The sequence below is a fragment of the Trachemys scripta genome, chromosome 4, assembly GCF_013100865.1.
Source record: "Trachemys scripta elegans isolate TJP31775 chromosome 4, CAS_Tse_1.0, whole genome shotgun sequence".
NCBI lineage: Eukaryota > Metazoa > Chordata > Testudines > Emydidae > Trachemys > Trachemys scripta.
In genome coordinates this window covers 127,371,434-127,388,961 of record NC_048301.1, presented here as the reverse complement: position 1 = coordinate 127,388,961, position 17,528 = coordinate 127,371,434, and the positions used below count along the sequence as shown (strand labels likewise).

The 17,528-nt window shown below is 48.9% G+C and overlaps 1 protein-coding gene across 2 annotated transcripts in view; it reads left to right on the top strand.

Moving 5' to 3' along the window:
- The window catches only part of GRM4 (glutamate metabotropic receptor 4), a 217,772-nt gene that overhangs the window by 66,271 nt on the left and 133,973 nt on the right, over positions 1-17,528 (top strand). For both annotated transcript variants that reach the window (XM_034767394.1, XM_034767395.1), the window contains one exon: positions 11,767-11,983. In XM_034767394.1, coding sequence (XP_034623285.1) covers positions 11,767-11,983 — 217 coding nt within the window. The remainder of the gene's footprint in view (positions 1-11,766; positions 11,984-17,528) is intronic.

Sequence of the window (17,528 nt, the reverse complement as noted above, 5' to 3'; positions counted from 1 at the left end):
ATATTTGGGGCTTTTTCCTATATAGGCTCCTATTACCCCCCTTCCCCCCATCCCCGTCCCAATTTTTCACACTTGCTATCTGGTCACCCTAGATTCTCTGGCTAGGTTTTTTAGGAGTTGCTATCACAGTATTGATCAGACGAGATCAGGACTCCACAAAATCCTCCAAATGAGTCACGGAAATAAGATGGGTCGCTTGACCACTGTTCATAATGAGGATGACAGGCCTCAGGGTCTCCATGACTCCAGATCCTGTTCTATAGGGAGACTTTCCCTCTAGCTGCTGTGGCATCTGGTCCTGAAATTTCCCTTTAGAACTTCTTGTGTGTGTGTGTGTGTGCAGCTATTACAGCTCTGGCTAATTGTGCTGGGGCTCAAATTGATGGTTTAAGTTCAAGAATTCCATCCCTGCAAACCTCAGCTGGTGGGATAACAGAAAATTGCTGTCTTTGTCTAATTTTCTTCAATCTGAAATTGATTCAGTTAAATTGGTACCTTCCACTGTTATTAAATAAAAACGGTCTATTAGCTCATAAACTGGCAGTAATGAAATACATAAGAAATCAAGGCACCTTTGCATTTTGACTGTCAGGAGGGAGAGGCAGCTTTTAAGGTAGATCACAATGATCCTTTGATAGGAAATGTTATCCACCACTTCACGCCAAAGACGACTTGCAGTCCCCGGGCCTCCCTACATGCTATCTAACTCTGCAGCTGAATCTGATGGGATTCCCAAGGCAAAGGGCCTTCTGTAATAATCTTCGGTCTGTTCTGATTAAGATAAGGAGGGTCCAATTCTCCATTCAGTTGTTCCCAGAGTAACTCAGTTGACTTCAGTGTATACTGACCACACCAGAGGGGGGAGGGGGGAAGGCGTTGGTGTAACTCTGTGAGGCCTGATTCTCAGCAGCTCTACTCATGTGCTTGGGACAGGGGCAGAGGGGAGGGCTGAAAAAGGGGTCTTTGTGCTCTCCATCTTTTGGGGATGGCCAGTGTACAGCCTTAGGGTCACTCTGCTTTGCACAGCTCCGCATGGCAAGTGAAGAATAGTGCTCTCCTGCCAGGCCCTCTTCCCACCCTGACATGCTGTCTATGCTAGGAGCTGGAATCAGGGCCACTGTCGATCTCTTATGCCAGCAATATATCAGCCAGGGAGGCCCCCAGCTACCAGCATAAAGGGGCCTTGGTGTTACTGAACATTTGTGCCGTTGACTTTAGTGGAATTCCTCACACCCCACCTGGGTATCTGGCCCTGGGAGTGGATGGCATCTGGTCAGTTGTTGATTACCCGACACCTCTGTCCCTCAGGAGTGCGGAACGGGGAGGGGAGGTGATCGGGAATTCTCCTCATGGAACCTGCTCATCAATATCTCTGTTTAATAAAGATAAGCGGAGGATGGGGGCGGCAACAGCTGCAAGGCCTCCTTTATGCATCCTCTGCTCTTAATGGGAACTGAATGGGGTTTCCCCCACATCTCTTTTCTGGCTTCCAGGGGAATAGGGAATCGTGTGGCTGCTGAGAAACTGGGAGAGGAAAGGAGTGTCAGCCCTTTCTGACGCTGGGACAGCCGTTCAGGAGGATCAGCGTTCGGTCGTGTTGTGAGACAGGCTGCATTTCAGACACTGGTGTGTTTCAGGTTTTTTGGGGTCTCAGGAGGTGCTGCTTCTATTTGCAGTAGAATTGTCTTTCCCCCTTCATTCTTTTTCTTTTAAAAACTTTGAATTCCCTGCCTGCGGTTGCTTTTATGTATCTAAAAGCACTTTTGTCTTTCATCTGAGAAAATAGCTGATGTCGGGAGTTAGGCTATTATAGAACAAGAGATCAAAAAGGGGAAAGAAAAAAACGGGGCAGAAGAATTGTTATGAAACTGTCATTTGGGAACTGGAATCTTATTTCCCTCCCTCCCACACCCCCATCCAAAGCAGGCTATAGAGGAAAAGTCCCTCCGTTGGTTTGCTCAGTAATTTAAACTAGAGCTTACAGTTTGTAGCTTGCAGATCAACTGGCTTTTCCTGGGCTCAGTTTAGTAACAGGCTAAACCAAAATCTGCAGACCAAATTCTCCAAAAGAGGGACTTGACTCATGGCATTTTGCCTAAAGGGAGGCATAGCTCTGCAAACTCCTCTGCAGTCCTGCCATGCACTTCAATCCTAGCTCTGAGTACTCTCTGCTACACCAGTACTGAGGACCCCTGCTCCCCAACTTTCCCAGTGCACCTTAATCTTGACCTGCAGCACCCTCTGCTATTGCAGTCCTAGGCCACTCGTATAGAGAACACCAGCTGTACGTAGCAAATCCTGCTCAGTTTGAGGTGTGAACAAGGGACTCCTAGGAGCTAGGTTGAGGTCACTGAAGTTTGTGATCAAAGTCAGGTTTAAATCCAGCTGTGTTGAGGTCAAAGGTTATCTTGGCGTATACCCATTGATCTTCCTTCTGACCATCCATATTCCATATGGGAACCATGTGAGGATTTGGGTTTCCACCTTGTGTATGTACTGTGTGTGCATGTGGCATGTCTGTAGATGTCCGCGGGTGTAATACACTTGTACATTTTGTGTTGTCGTGCCTGGCCCCTCTGGCTATAACAACCTGCTATGTACTCACAGCTAGGGAAGGTACTCTTTTGACTGCAGTGGTAGGGACTTGCCCGCAGGGCCGGCTCCAGGCACCAGCTGAGCAAGCAGGTGCTTGGGGGGGCCAAGGGGAAGGGGCGGCACGTCGGGCTCTTCGGCAGCAATTTGGCGGAGGGTCCCTGTCCCTCTCGGAGGGAAGGACCTGCCGCCGAAGAAGAAAGCGGCATGTTGGAGCTGCTGCCGATCGCGATCGTGGCTTTTTTTTTTTCCGCCGCTTGGGGTGGCAAAAACCCTGGAGCTGGCCCTGCTTGCCCGTGAAGAACCAGGGTTCAATCCCCAGAGATGCCGTGGTGTCTCTGTACATAGCTGTGATTTCCTTGTCGTGCAGGCACCCATATTGCACATGGGAACTGCGTGTGTGGGCAGGTGTACGTGCCCTGTTTGTATATGCATCTATGACACGACTTGCAGCTGAGAAGACACAGGTCTCCCTGCTAATGAATATAAAGGGGATTGTTTATTGAGGCTACAGGACACAGACAGACTCAGGCTCTATCTAGCTCCTAGCCTGGGCCTCACTACACAGGAGCTCCTTAAGTCCTGGCCTGGATGAGGCAATCCTGGAGTGGACTGGTGTGAATTCTGCTAGTGCTGTTTCCCAAACCCACTTTGGGAAGCTAGACCAGCCCAGTGTCAGTGGGTGAATCTCAAAGCCTGAGGCTGAACCCTGGAAGCAGCAGAGCAGGTTTAACCAGGGCATTTTCTTTCTTTTCCTCGCCTCTGCTCCCGCAGCCTCCCCCTTGGGAAGAGGGATGCTCTTGTTTCCGTCTGGCTGGGTTTTGATCTGGAGAGACAAAAGCAGAGACAAGAGGCTCTCTGAGCACCAGGGTTTTGTGCTGGCTCCTGCTCGTGGGATCAGGAACGAGGCACAATGCACAATGAGCTCCAAGTTGATGGATGGAAGATGAGGCTGCCGCTGGGAGGCAGATGCTGGAGGGTGGGGGGAAAGGCTGGGAGCCCAGACTCCACTGCTCAGAAACTCATCCGGATCCTGAGATCCTGGGGATGTGTGAGATAGGATGGGCCCACTGTGAATGTACAGAGTCTGAGCAGCCCATGGCCACTAAGCGCCAAGGGCATATTGAAGTCTATGGGTGAGATGACACCTTCAGGGGAAGGATGGTTGAGTGGTTAGAGCGCTAGCCTAGGATGGAAAGACCTGGATTCAGTTCCTTGCTTCCCCATGGGCTCCCTGTGTAACCTTGAGCAAAAGTCCCCTAGCCTCTCTCTCCAATGGGGGATAATACATTGCTCTATCTCACAGAGGCAGTGTGAGATAAATGCATTGAAGGTTGGGAGATGCTCTGATGTGACAGTGATGAGGGCCAGGTAGATATCTTACAGGTTGGGGATGCTGACACTCATAATGTTGGGTCTTGGTGGAGCAGGATGAAACTTTTTCATCTAAAACTTTTTTTGGCAAAAAAAAAAATGTGGATTTGGCGACACTGAAGCGTTTTGCCACTTGGTCCCGTTTTCGCTGAATTGCTCCTTTAGGGAGAAACCAGCAAAAATTCCGAGGAGTCAAAATGTTCCATTTTGACATTATCAGAATGGGAACATTTGGATTTTTCAATCTCAGCATGATTCTTGGTCTTGACTTTTCCTTCCATTTTATTAAAAACCAGGAAAAAAAGTTCGGTTTGGCCCCAAACCATTTTTCCCCCCAACTATACGATTTGCTGAAATTTTTAAAAAAATTTGGTTTTGGGGCAACCCAAAATGACACACATGCCACCTCCCACGCACACAATGTTTTTGGAATTGCCTGCCAACCACTAATCTGTTTGTACAGCTGTAGTCCTGGGTACCAGCACATAGCTCCTTCTTTGTTTTGTGCCTGCCTCCCTAACCATAAATCTCTCTAGTGTCAGGGGATGTTAAAAAGAGGCCCTTTTACAAAGGAAGAGTTCAACATGGCTTCCCAGCTCCCCTGAGACCCTATGAGCAGCTTCAGAAGGTGGGAGTTGCACTCCATTAAACAGCTGTGGGCCTGGTGAATTGGTGCTTGGAAGAAAGATGGGCAGCGGATTGGATTTTGCAGTGTCTTTCCATGATTCCCCTGCTCTAGGGGGTGACCTGACAGCAGGGACTTTGACGTTACCAACCCCACCTTTGCATTGGAACAGCCCTACCGCTCTCACGCACTCTGACACACTCATCCGTGGCACATTCTAATCCAGATGCACACACTCACCCAAACTCACACAGGCAGGTGTTCTCACAAACACACATAGGCATGCTAACCCATGTGTAAACTCACACTCACAAGCACTCACCACTGCACACACTCCAATGCCCACGTGCCCAAAATCAGCTTCACAGCCATTCCTTCCTTGTTCATTGCTGCACAGATGCAAACTCACACCCATGCGGAGGCATTCACACATGTACGCCTGGACACAAATACACAGACCTACTCCAGCACTGCTTCTCTGTCTCTCTCTCACCCCTTCCCCCCCACCTTCTTGCAAATCATGCAATGCCTCGTGTGTGTGTGTGTGTGTGTGTGTGTGTCATTTTTGACTGCCCAACTTCTACCCTCTCTGTCTCCACGAGAAAGGAAGGAAGAAGAAATGGAGACGGGCAACAACCCCCCCCCCCACACACACACACCAAAAACCAGTTACAAGATGAGCGCTTCATTGGCTGAGCAGAATTTTAATGACGTGTCTCACACAGACACACACTCTCTCTCCTGGTCACAGATATCCAATAAGCAGATCACAGCCTCTTGGAATGGAGCACAAAGCCGATTGTCACACAGAATAATCCTATTTGTGCCCTGATAAAGATTCTGTCCCTCTCCTCTCTGCAATCTCTCTCTCTCTCTGTCTTTTTGCAGGTAGTTAAAACAGAAGCCACCACTTTACAAGGGCCTTTTAACATTCTGGTGGAGTCGTGGGTTTACAACACTGGCATTACATTTAATAGAGAGAGAGGGACTAGAGTGAAAGAGAAAAGCAAATAAATAAATAAGAGAATCTGAGAGATGCAGTGAGGGGGAAAGAGCCAACCAGAGCGAGAAAGCGAGGAGGAGGAAGAGGAGAAAAGAGGGCTCTGTCCACAGGGAATGCTGTGTGTCAGGGGAGCACCCACTATGGGATTTGGTAGAAATGGGGATTTGCCATCTGGGGTTCTTTACATGAGAGCTTTCTTTGCGTGCTGCCCCCTTCAGGTCAAAGGCAAGAATGCAGGATGCCGGGGTGTTCCTTTACAGGATAGCGTCTGACGGCCATTCCCCTCTGTTCACTGGAGTGAGACCCTCAGCTGGGCTTTTAACCCCTTAGCGCTGGGATGCAGACACCCTACCGTGTCAGTCCTGGGGGTGCATTGCCGGAGGACTTCAGTGGGAAGCTTTTGCCTGAGCCAAAGCCTGCAGTCCTTGCTCTGTTCTTCTAACAGATCACAGCCCGTGTCTGCTGTTCCCCTCTAATGGCTCTGTGAATGCCTTGGGTCTTTGTTTTCATTTGCTGGTGACTCAGCCAACAAGTAATTTCTATTCGTCTATCAAGGACAACATAAACACAAGAAAATATGAGGCTTGTGTGCGTTGATTTCTGGGGGGGAAGAGTGCCTGCTTCTGTGCAAGTCCATGCTGCCCTTGAGCTCCAGGCCATGTACCAATATGCTTCTTGGTGCCAGGGCGTTTGGGTGCCCCACTTAGCACAAGTCTTCCTGACAGCTCTGCCAGGCTACCTCCTAGTAATTGCCTCATCAGGAAGGGGGCCTATAGATTCCTGGTTTTGAAACACATGGGCAAGGGCGGCTTGTGGATGATCCCCCTAAAGAGCATTGGGTTATACCACTAGTTATGCAGGAGCAAACAGATTCATGTGTACCAATAATTAGAGGGAGGGGTATAATCAAGCTTAGGGCCAACACTACAATTGCTTGATCTTATAGCTTTCATTATGAACAGCCTAGCACGCAGCTTCTGGGCATCAAATCTGCTCCCCAGGCTCAGGTCAGACTGACCTATCCCTCCCTCTGCCTCTGCTTTTAGGCTGTGGGCTACCTGATTGCTTGATACAGGTGTTATGCCTCCTTCAGATTGAGCACAGTTTGCCTGCATTCAGCATATATCCAAGAAGCCTGTGCTGATTGCAGCATTGCTATAACCTCTAGCAGTATTGTGGGGCTAGTCCTTGTTTTTGAACTATATGGAGTGGGGGACAAAATAGGACAAACGTTTAGGTTGTAGCTCCTAAACTGATGGTTTTGGTAACCCAAGTCAGATTTGACTCTGGTTTCCAGAAAGGAAAGATGGGTTTAGGTAATATTCCCTTGCTACCCCTGCTCTCAATTCGTTCCGAACCATTGCTCTAGCGTGGTGTTAGAGGGCACTGTTCTGCCAGACCATCTTTCAGATGAGATGCAAAACCCAGCTCCTGATCCTTTTCACTAAAGAGTCCTGAGCAATTCAATTTTTTTTGGCTACAATAGGAGTGATACCCTCGTATCCTGGCAACACTCCAATTCAGGTAACTACATTCCCCCTGGTCTTTTTAAAAAATAAATAAATAAATCCCCTTAAGTTTTAATTGGGCTCCACTGTTCTTCTTCACTTCCTGCCCTCAAGTGCTGCACTGTATTATTGTGTGCTGTTAGACAGCTGTTGAATTCCACCCCAGAGGTGGCTGTATTTAAGTGGTGGAGGGATTGATTCCTGTACGCATTGTTTGCAAAGCGCTTTAGGAAACCGGGTGTGGTAGCAACATAAGCCTGAAGCCAACAAAACTGTAGCTGAGAAAGCGCACTACCAATTTAACATTGGATACATCTTCTATACGGGAACAGCGGGTTGGTGAGGGGAGAATGGACTTGATTTAATAGGCCTTTTCTATCTCTAAGATTAATTAATGTCTGCAGAGCGTTTTGAAGTGCTATATAAGTGCTAAGCAGCTCAAGATCATAAATCATTCTAATGCACCATTCAATGCAAGGCAGCTCTGATTAATTTAAAAGGCATATTTATTGCTTTGTTTGGGGAGAATTTCAGAACCCACACCCAGCAGAGGGTGAAGTCAGGGCCTTTTCCCTCTCCCAGGCTCACTTGGATGGTGGACTGTGCCAAAACTAAATCCTGGAGAGGCTCTCTAAGGCTATGGGGCCTTGCTGTCATGGTTGGCAGGCGGAGTTCCTCTTGGCATTGTCTGGGATTCTCTGTTTGGCCGCTCCTCCTGGTTGCCTTATTTGGTATCTCTGATCTTCACCCCATCCCTGTCTTTTCCATTGGTTAGCCCAAGTAATCAATTGATTTCTGGGCTCTGTGGCTCCTCCTTTGACTAAGGGGGGGTGGGCCTTTTGTTCTGGTGGACTCCGCCCATCTTCCCCAGAATTCAAATAGGCTGCCTCCACTCCCGTCCCCTGGCCCTTTTCTTGGTTGTTCCCCCTCATATTTAGTTAATCTTTGTGGTTCCTGATAGGGAGCTGCTGCTGTTCTTGTGGTGGAGTTCTTTCCCAGAGGCCAAATGGAGGAACCTTCTCCCATCCGTGTCCCCCTTGAATTGCCCCAAGTTATCAGTCTACCCCAGTCCCTTTTGGGCTCCTCCCCTTCTCTGAGCGTGGGCAAGGTCATCTCGGCAATAGGAGCCTTTTGGGGGCTTTTCCTGCCACCGCGGGCTGGTGGTGGTGATATAGACTGTACTAAGGCCGGGCCTCTGCTCTCTGGGGTTGCACTTTTGCTTCCAAGCTTTGTCAGATGAGAAACGGTCCTAAGCTTGACTGGTGAAGAATGCTTATGCTGTCATGCATGCAGAGAGCACACAGAGGAGATCAAAGTGGCCTGATAGGCCAATGCAGAGCATACTATACACAGAAAGCGGTAGGGTGGGGGTTGCAGGAGGTGTTAACCTCTCTCTGTCTGCCAGCCAGCCAGGCACATGCTACTCCAAAGGCAATCAAAGAGACTTGTTGATAGCTCAGTTGCTCTGTGGTCTCTCCCCCCTCTTCTGGGAATTTAGGGCTGTCCCCTTTGAAGATCGACATAATTAGGCTCAAAGCGTGGGCGGAGGAGAGGCTGGTGGTGGGGGGGAAAAGAGGAGATAAAAAGAGGGAGAAATTAAAGCATCACAGAACCTTTTTGCCAGCTGTTTAGGTAGCATTGAATCCAGTTGACACAAGCCCTTTAGTTCCTCTCTTTTGCGGCAGGGCCTGGGAGAAGGGTTTAGAATTGATCTAGATTTGTTGTGTTCTCTTCTTTCCTCTTGTATTTTTCAGGAGAAGAGGGTTGGTTTCTTTTCTTCTTGGGGAGGCTCTGGAGTCTCCCCTATCTGCTTGGCTCTATTGCAAAGCCAAGGACTTTTGTGGGAGAAAATACAAAGCAGCAACAGTTTCCCCACCTGTAAAACAGGGGCAATGATACAGGCCTGCCTTTATGAAGGCCCAAAAGCAAGCTATTCCGCTGGTTAGGAAAGATAGAAAATGTGGCAAAAGACCACCTTGGCTTAACCACGAGATCTTGCATGATCTAAAAAATAAAAAGGAGTCATATAAAAAATGGAAACTAGGACAGATTACAAAGGATGAATATAGGCAAACAACACAGGAATGCAGGGGCAAGATTAGAAAGGCAAAGGTACAAAATGAGCTCAAACTAGCTACAGGAATAAAGGGAAACAAGAAGACATTTTATCAATACATTAGAAGCAAGAGGAAGACCAAAGACAGGGTAGACCCACTGCTCAGTGAAGAGGGAGAAACAGTAACAGGAAACTTGGAAATGGCAGAAATGCTTAATGACTTCTTTGTTTGGGTCTTCACCGAGAAGTCTGAAGGAATACCTGACATAGTGAATGCTAATGGGAAGGGGGTAGGTTTAAAAGATAAAATAAAAAAAGAACAAGTTAAAAATTACTTAGAAAAGTTAGATGCCTGCAAGTCACCAGGGCCTGATGAAATGCATCCTAGAATATTCAAGGAGCTAATAGAGGAGGTATCTGAGCCTCTAGCTATTATCTTTGGAAAATCATGGGAGATGGGAGAGATTCCAGAAGACTGGAAAAGGGCAAATATAGTGCCCATCTATAAAAAGGGAAATAAAAACAACCCAGGAAACTACAGACCAGTTAGTTTAACTTCTGTGCCAGGGAAGATAATGGAGCAAGTAATTAAAGAAATCATCTGCAAACACTTGGAAGGTGGTAAGGTGATAGGGAATAGCCAGCATGGATTTGTAAAGAACAAATCGTGTCAAACCAATCTAATAGCTTTCTTTGATAGGATAACGAGTCTTGTGGATAAGGGAGAAGCTGTGGATGTGGTATACCTAGACTTTAGTAAGGCATTTGATATGGTCTCGCATGATATTCTTATCGATAAACTAGGCAAATACAATTTAGATGGGGCTACTATAAGGTGGGTGCATAACTGGCTGGATAACCATACTCAGAGAGTTGTTATTAATGGTTCCTAATCCTGCTGGAAAGGCATAACGAGCGGGGTTCCACAGGGGTCTGTTTTGGGACCGGCTCTGTTCAATATCTTCATTAACGACTTAGATATTGGCATAGAAAGTACACTTATTAAGTTTGCAGATGATACCAAACTGGGAGGGATTGCAACTGCTTTGGAGGACAGGGTCATAATTCAAAATGATCTGGACAAATTGGAGAAATGGTCTGAGTTAAACAGGATGAAGTTTAACAAAGACAAATGCAAAGTACTCCACTTAGGAAGAAAAAATCAGTTTCACACATACAGAATTGGAAGAGACTGTCTAGGAAGGAGTACGGCAAAAAGGGATCTAGGGGTTATAGTGGACCACAAGCTAAATATGAGTCAACAGTGTGATGCTGTTGCAAAAACAAACAAACATGATTCTGGGATGTATTAACAGGCGTGTTGTGAGCAAGACACGAGAAGTCATTCTTCCGCTCTACTCTGCGCTGGTTAGGCCTCAGCTGGAGTATTGTGTCCAGTTCTGGGCACCGCATTTCAAGAAAGATGTGGAGAAATTGGAGAGGGTCCAGAGAAGAGCAACAAGAATGATTAAAGGTCTTGAGAACATGACCTATGAAGGAAGGCTGAAAGAATTGGATTTGTTTAGTTTGGAAAAGAGAAGACTGAGAGGGGACATGATAGCAGTTTTCAGGTATCTAAAAGGGTGTCATAAGAAGGAGGGAGAAAACTTGTTCTCCTTAGCCTCTAAGGATAGAACAAGAAGCAATGGGCTTAAACTGCAGCAAGGGAGGTCTAGGTTGGACATTAGGGAAAAGATCCTAACTGTCAGGGTGGTTAAACACTGGAATAAATTGCCTAGGGAGGTTGTGGAATTGTCATCTCTGGAGATATTTAAGAGTAGGTTAGAAAAATGTCTATCAGGGATGGTCTAGACAGTATTTGGTCCTGCCATGCAGGCAGGGGACTGGACTCGATGACCTCTCGAGGTCCCTTCCAGTCCTAGAATCTATGAATCTATGAATAAGTGCTTTCAGATGTGGATGGAAAGTTTTTGTACAAGAACACTCTTATGATCTTATGGCACCTAGCTGCATCTACAAAACACTTGTCCACTCCCTAGCTTCACCACCCTTATTGCTCAGGTGCTGGTAGAGAGCTGGGAAAAACTTTCGGTGTTCTGCTGGCATTGAGTTGCTTGCATCCAAGAGCCCTCATGGTGCTGTGACTGAGAGAAGCCCAGATCAGATTCCTGAAGAACTGCTGCTGGAGGGAACACTGGCATATCCCCTGGTAGCATGCAAGCAAAAGCCTTAGTTTTCTTCCTTCCCAGCCCCCTTATTTGAAGGCCAAGGCTTGGTGAACATCTCTTAGTGCCCAGGAAGGTGCAGTATTGTTGGGAATCTAAGTCCTGGCTTCTATCTCTAGTGGTGACCGATGGTGTGCTTATTCCAATAGCGAGAAAAACAGGTTTAAAAAAAATAGGACTCGTGGGTTTTAAAACACAAGGGTAGACAACGATTGTGAATGTGAGTCGACAATGCTCATCCCTTGGTACATCAGATATCCACAACACCCCAGTCTTGCCTTCTTCAAATGTTGCACCTGCTGTGTGGTTTGTGAACCTTCCCTCAAGCCGTCCCGTGTCATGCCAGTGAGATGGCTTGTGGTCTAAGCTCCTGCAATTTGCTCCTCTTTATTTCAGTGACCTTTCTCTCCTTGCCCCCGCAGATACCCCAAATAAGCTACGCTTCCACTGCCCCCGACCTGAGTGACAACAGTCGGTATGACTTCTTTTCCCGCGTTGTGCCCTCCGACACTTACCAGGCCCAAGCCATGGTGGACATAGTCAAGGAGCTCAAGTGGAATTACGTCTCCACCTTAGCCTCCGAGGGAAGCTACGGCGAGAGTGGGGTGGAGGCCTTCATCCAGAAGTCCAGAGAGGATGGTGAGTGAACTTCCTGCCGAGATATGGGCCATGGGGTTGAAATGGGGTCTGGGAGCAAAATACAGCTGGATCTCTTGGGGGTGAGCTGCATTATGGATCATGGTATCGGGAACTGCAAGGAAGTGGGGGATAGAAAGTATTTGGATATAGCTGGGGTTGAGTTAGTGAGGCTAGTCTTTAAGCTTGGATGGCAACATCTTCAGTTTAGAAGCTGAAGGACAAGGGTTCTAGGCCCACCTCTAATATCTCTCCATCACTGATCCATCCATATGGCTGAATACATCAAGCAGGTGAGGAATGGCCCTTCTCTGGCTAGCTAGCAAAGAAAGTGGTGATGACTGGAGGGGAAAGGGCTGTTTTTTATGAAGCAACTTGTGTGTTAAGGAGCATCCTAGGGGCACTTGTCCTCAAGTGCAAACTGTGTGAGGCAGCTGTGACTCGATCGGCTGTGGTAACAGCTGCCCATTGGAGGGTGCTGCATTAGCCCGCACCCAGGCCTCTGCTGTGTTACCAGCATGGCGGAATTGGGAAGCGCCTGTTAGCATCTGGGAAACAGCCACCGCTGCGGCCTGTCGGGAGAATGTTGTAGCTTCCCGAGGTCCATCTGTGGCAGTGGGGGTTAGGCTGCTTTTGAACTAGGGGGGCAGCCTGTGGGGGACTTGTGTGCTAATGTGACATCAAGCTCGGTCCACGTGGTTAGGCTAATACAATTCAGCCTCAGTCGTGATCCACCCTAGGGGGTCTTAGGGTCCGGTGCATGACCCAGGTGCAATCGAGAGATGCTAGTGTTTGGCACGGGGCATGTGAAGAGTCAGGCCGAAGGGAACAATCAGTGTGAAAAGCGACTAGAACACTGTGTCGATGGAGAGAGGAAATATATGTGGAATGGGATGGATCCTGATGTCTTTGCTTGCTTAGGATTGGGCCCATTGGAGTTTCGCCTGAACAAGGGTCTCTGGATTTATCCCTGTTTCCACCTCTTCCCCTTTCCCTGTGCTAAATCCCCAAATAGCCTAACGTGTGCGTTCTCCCCCTGTGAGATGAAGGGAGGCGTAGCAGTCCAGGGAGGAAGAAGCAATGCGGGGTGGGGATGAAGAGGAAAGACAGCCCCCTCCTTTACTCCTCTTCTCCCCCTCCAAGGGCTTTCACCCTAATGGAGGGGTCACCCTTTCCGAGGATGGAGATAGACCCTAGCTCCAGCACCAAATGGTCCCCTGGCTCAGAGAGAGGAACCACTCTCCTGGGAAGAGAGGGGGATTTCAGTCTCCTGTTCAGTTGTTCCTGGTCCTTGCCCCCACTACTCAGGGGCCCTGATCCTGGCTCGGAGGCTCTGCAGCCTTGTGGGGTGATGGGACATTCAATCCTTATTTGTTTGCTTCTGCTGTGGGCATCTCTTCTCCAGGCACATATATAGGCCCCAACTCATCCCTGGGCATGTGCAGAGACCACTGGGGTGGCAATGCCCCTCCCCTGGTGCAGCCCCTGGCACAGGTGAGAGTAGTATTGGGGGCAGACTTAACTTGTCTGCAGCTGCTTAGCCACTATTGGAGTGACTAGGAGTAGCCGCCCCTCCCTCTCCTGCCCTGATGCCCCTCCGGCTCCAGGGTGGTTCCTAAGGGGCATGTGCCAGTGGGAATATTCCCCATGGGGAGTGTTGCCTGGCTGCCTTGTGGCCCCCTTGCACCGTCACAGCTGACGAACAGACCCAGAGTGTGGGGCTGCATCTCCCCCCATCCGTGGAGCATTGCATCTCCCCTGTTAACTCTGAACTCTCCTTCCAACGGGGTCTCTCCCCAGGCAGCCCCCAGTACCCGGGCACCCTTCCCTGTCGCTAGCATGGAACAGGTAGCCAGCCAATCACAGCAGCGCCCGTCTGCTAAATGAGGTTTGATGTTTCCAACGTCTTTAGCTGCAGTGCAAGAAAAGAAGGGAGAGAGGCGCCGATCTCCAAATTGAAATCTGAACAGAACGGCTGTGGGCTGCTACTGACGTCCCCCTCTGCAGCCTAATCCTTCTGCGAGATTAAAGAGGTCTTTGGCCACATATTGTATTGATTCATTCCCTGAAGTATAAATCATCCCTTTGCAGGCTGGCAACCAGTGACTACAGCTGGGGGATTTAAAAAAAAAATGATTCTGGACCAACGATGAACCAGGCACGACATAAATTTCAAAGCCTTGATTAAGACTCTGTTTGTGTGAGCTGTGCTGCCTGTTGCTCCTGGAGGCCAGTGAGATGGGGGGATAGGATGCTGAGGAGGAACATTAGGGGCTCAGGGAGAAATTGTTTGCAAGAGCAATGCAGTCCTTTGTAGTTTATCCCCATCGGGTACTGTGTGATCCAGGCCAGGACTCAGAGGAGACCTGGTGTTGGAGTCTGAAGTAGCAGAGGCTGCCTTAGTCTGGGAGTTGGCGAGCCAGAGAGAACCACAGGGATTGTCAGTGCCCAGCAGCCTCATTGGATCACGCCTTCATATTCACTGTGGTGGAGCCCTCTCTTCCTGCGTGTCCACGGGGCTGCAGACTTGTGACAGCGTCCTGAGACATAAAGCCACGACAATGCAGGAATGCAAGGTCATCGCCCCAGCTGTTGCAGTGGGGAAACCTTCCCCCCCCCCCCTTTCCCTTTTGTGCTGAAACAAGCTCCCTGTGGCCCAGGCTGGTCAGAATGCTAGGCCCCATCTTGAACTTGCCATGACAACACAAGTGCATTCCCCTCTCTCCCTCCTCGTGGCATTGGCAGAATGATGCCACCTCTGCTGTGGTATTACCAGCTCCCCCTTTCAAGAGAGGAGCCCCCATGGCTGAAATTGAAAGAAAACAAGGGTACAGAGCATGACTGTCTCAGTTAAAGATGTATGTCTTGTTTCCAGGCTGATTACTGGTGCTCAGTTGCCAACAGAGATGTCCCAGCTGTTTTCAAGTTGGTGATGGCATGCACACAACATGTTTTATCTCAAGACACAGGGCCAAATTATGCTGACTTTTCCCATGCTAGTTGGGTTATTCAAGGGGTAAATCAAGCCAGAATATGCCCTACAGAGTCAGTGACTCCTGTTGTTAATATGGTTTGTACTGGGGTAGCACCTATGAGCCCCAGTCATGGAGCAGAACCCTATTGTGCTAGACACGGTACAATCACAGAATGAAAAGACAGTCCCTGCCCCAAAGAGCTTACATCGCTACCGGGGGGAGCATGGTCCATCCTTTGGGCCCCAGCAAGAGATCTAGATTTTGTTCTCCATTACTGTCAACTTTAGAATCAAGACTGGATGTTTTTCTAAAAGATCTGGTGTTTGAACTTTTTGGGGGACAGCTCTATGGCCTTTGCTATGTAGGAGTTCCAGGGAAGGATGGTCCCTTCTGGTCTTGGAATCTGTGAGTCAGTCCACAGCAGTTTCTGGACCGTAGTGTCTGCTGGCTGCAGTTCTTTCTAAGTGGCTAGGAAACGCATTCGCTGTGTGTAAGGAGACTTGGAATAAGTTGGGGCTTTGCTGTGGCCCAGCCAGTGAGCGTATTCCAATGCTCCCGGCCTTTCCAGATCAGTCACTGTGCGGGGCACTTTCCAGGAGAGAAGACTTTTTCCAAACACTACCAGGTTTTAACGGAAAATAAAGTTGGCACCGTTGCTTGGTTCTCCCAGTTCAGTGGAATTATCCCTGTGGGCAGGTGCTTTAACTTGTCTATAGACTTTGGACAGCCTGAAAGTCTGTGCTCAGCAAAACTCTTTGCAAGGATTTGTCAGGAATCGGAAAGCATTCTGCTGACGGGTGCCGCCGGATGCTTAGAAAGGATTATTGCCAGTGGGAGTAGGGGGAGAGCGCCGGCTGCATTCTGGGAGCTTGCAGCTGCTGCGGCTCCAGCCTCCCCCAAGAGAGGCTGCTGTGGAGAATAAAGCGGGAGTCCTGGATGTGGAGGGGGAGCGCTGAGCCACACCAGTGCTAGCCTCCCCCATCAGGAGACTCTGAAAGGAGTGGGACAGGAGCCCTAGCTGTGGGGGTGGAGATTAGGTCTTCGCCTCTCCCAGAAGCAAGCTCTATAGGGAAACCTGCAGGAGCAGTGAGAGGGGGTGGGGAAGGGGAGAACAGAGAGCTACTCCAGTCCCAGCCTCTGTCAGTAGGAGGCGATGTTGTTAAGAGCTGATATGGCGCCTTATCCACTAACTAACTATTGACATACATGTGAATACCGAGCACTCCTGTAACAGGGGTGCAAGTTCACTGGCTGGGGGCCATCTCACAGCTACTCCGCACCCAGCCTCTCCCGACAGAAGGCGCCATAGGAAACGGTGGAAAGAGCTGCCCAGGCCTGGGAAGTCCCAGCATCTCCCAGCAGGAGGCGCTGTGGGCAGCGGTGCTGCAATACTGTCTGCGGGGTGCTCGCTCGGTGCTAACCTCTCTTAGCAGGAGTATGCTACAGGAAATGATGTAGGATTGGCAGTGGGGAGAGCTCGGCTTGGCCTATCCCTGTTCTGCGTTTCTTTGACTATCTGCTGCTGCATAATAATCCATGGAGAGACGAGAACTAAAGAGTGTTTTCGGAGGCAGTTAGAGTCCTGCCGTGCACCGACTGCTGCCTATTACTAATTTAACTGTATCTGAATGGCACATTAAATTCTGGCAAGATCTGTGGGACACCAGTCCATCTAGCGCAAGTCAAACTGTGTTACGGCCTTATAAATGGATAACGGGAATAAAAACTTCTAGGTGACGAGCTTCTAATCAAAGCCCTATAAATAGGAACTGCGTTAATCCAATGTCTCTGTAATGCTGTGGTTCTGAGAACTGGCTGTGCTTTTAGTATGCAGAAGAGTCCGTCTAGGGATTCAACCGGGAATCGCTGCTCTTTAGGATTTTAACTTGAAAAGCAGAATGTTTTGGCAGGTCTGCAGTCTTACGTGAGTGCGTGTGTGCTTCAGAGCAGGCAGATGTGGCTGTTCCTGGATGCACTTGTACTTGTGATCATGTGGGTGTACTTTGTGTGTATACACCTGCATCTGTGCATGTGTGAGCGGGTCTATGGGTGTTACTCAGGGCAAAGGTGTCCACACCTAGCACTGTGTGTATGTGTTGATTGTCTGCATTTCTGCATATACCCGGGGTTATATGACCTGTGGGTGTGCGCATAGGGGTGTGTGTGTGTACGTCTGGGTGCATTTCTGTAGACCTTGAACGTGCATATGAATGTTCAGAGATATGTGGCACATAGCAGTCAGAACATGTGACTAGACATACCTGTGACTCCATAGCTGTGGGAGTGACAGTGCTTGTGTGTGTATCTGTGCCTGTCTGGATGTAGGCTGTGTGTGCATGAGAAAGGGGGAGGGAGGCAGGGAGTGTGGTGTTAGCGTAGAAAAAGGGTTTTTCTTGCTCTCCGTTAACAGCTTAGCTGCCAACCCGACTGGGGTTTGTCAGTGCTAAGCAGCAGCCCCATCTGAACCCTAATGATAACACGACTCATCTGACAATGAGCAGAATAAAGGGGAAAGTAACTGTTTTTTGTTATCGCTTTGCATTCTCTCTCACAGATTTGCCATCCAGGAGAAG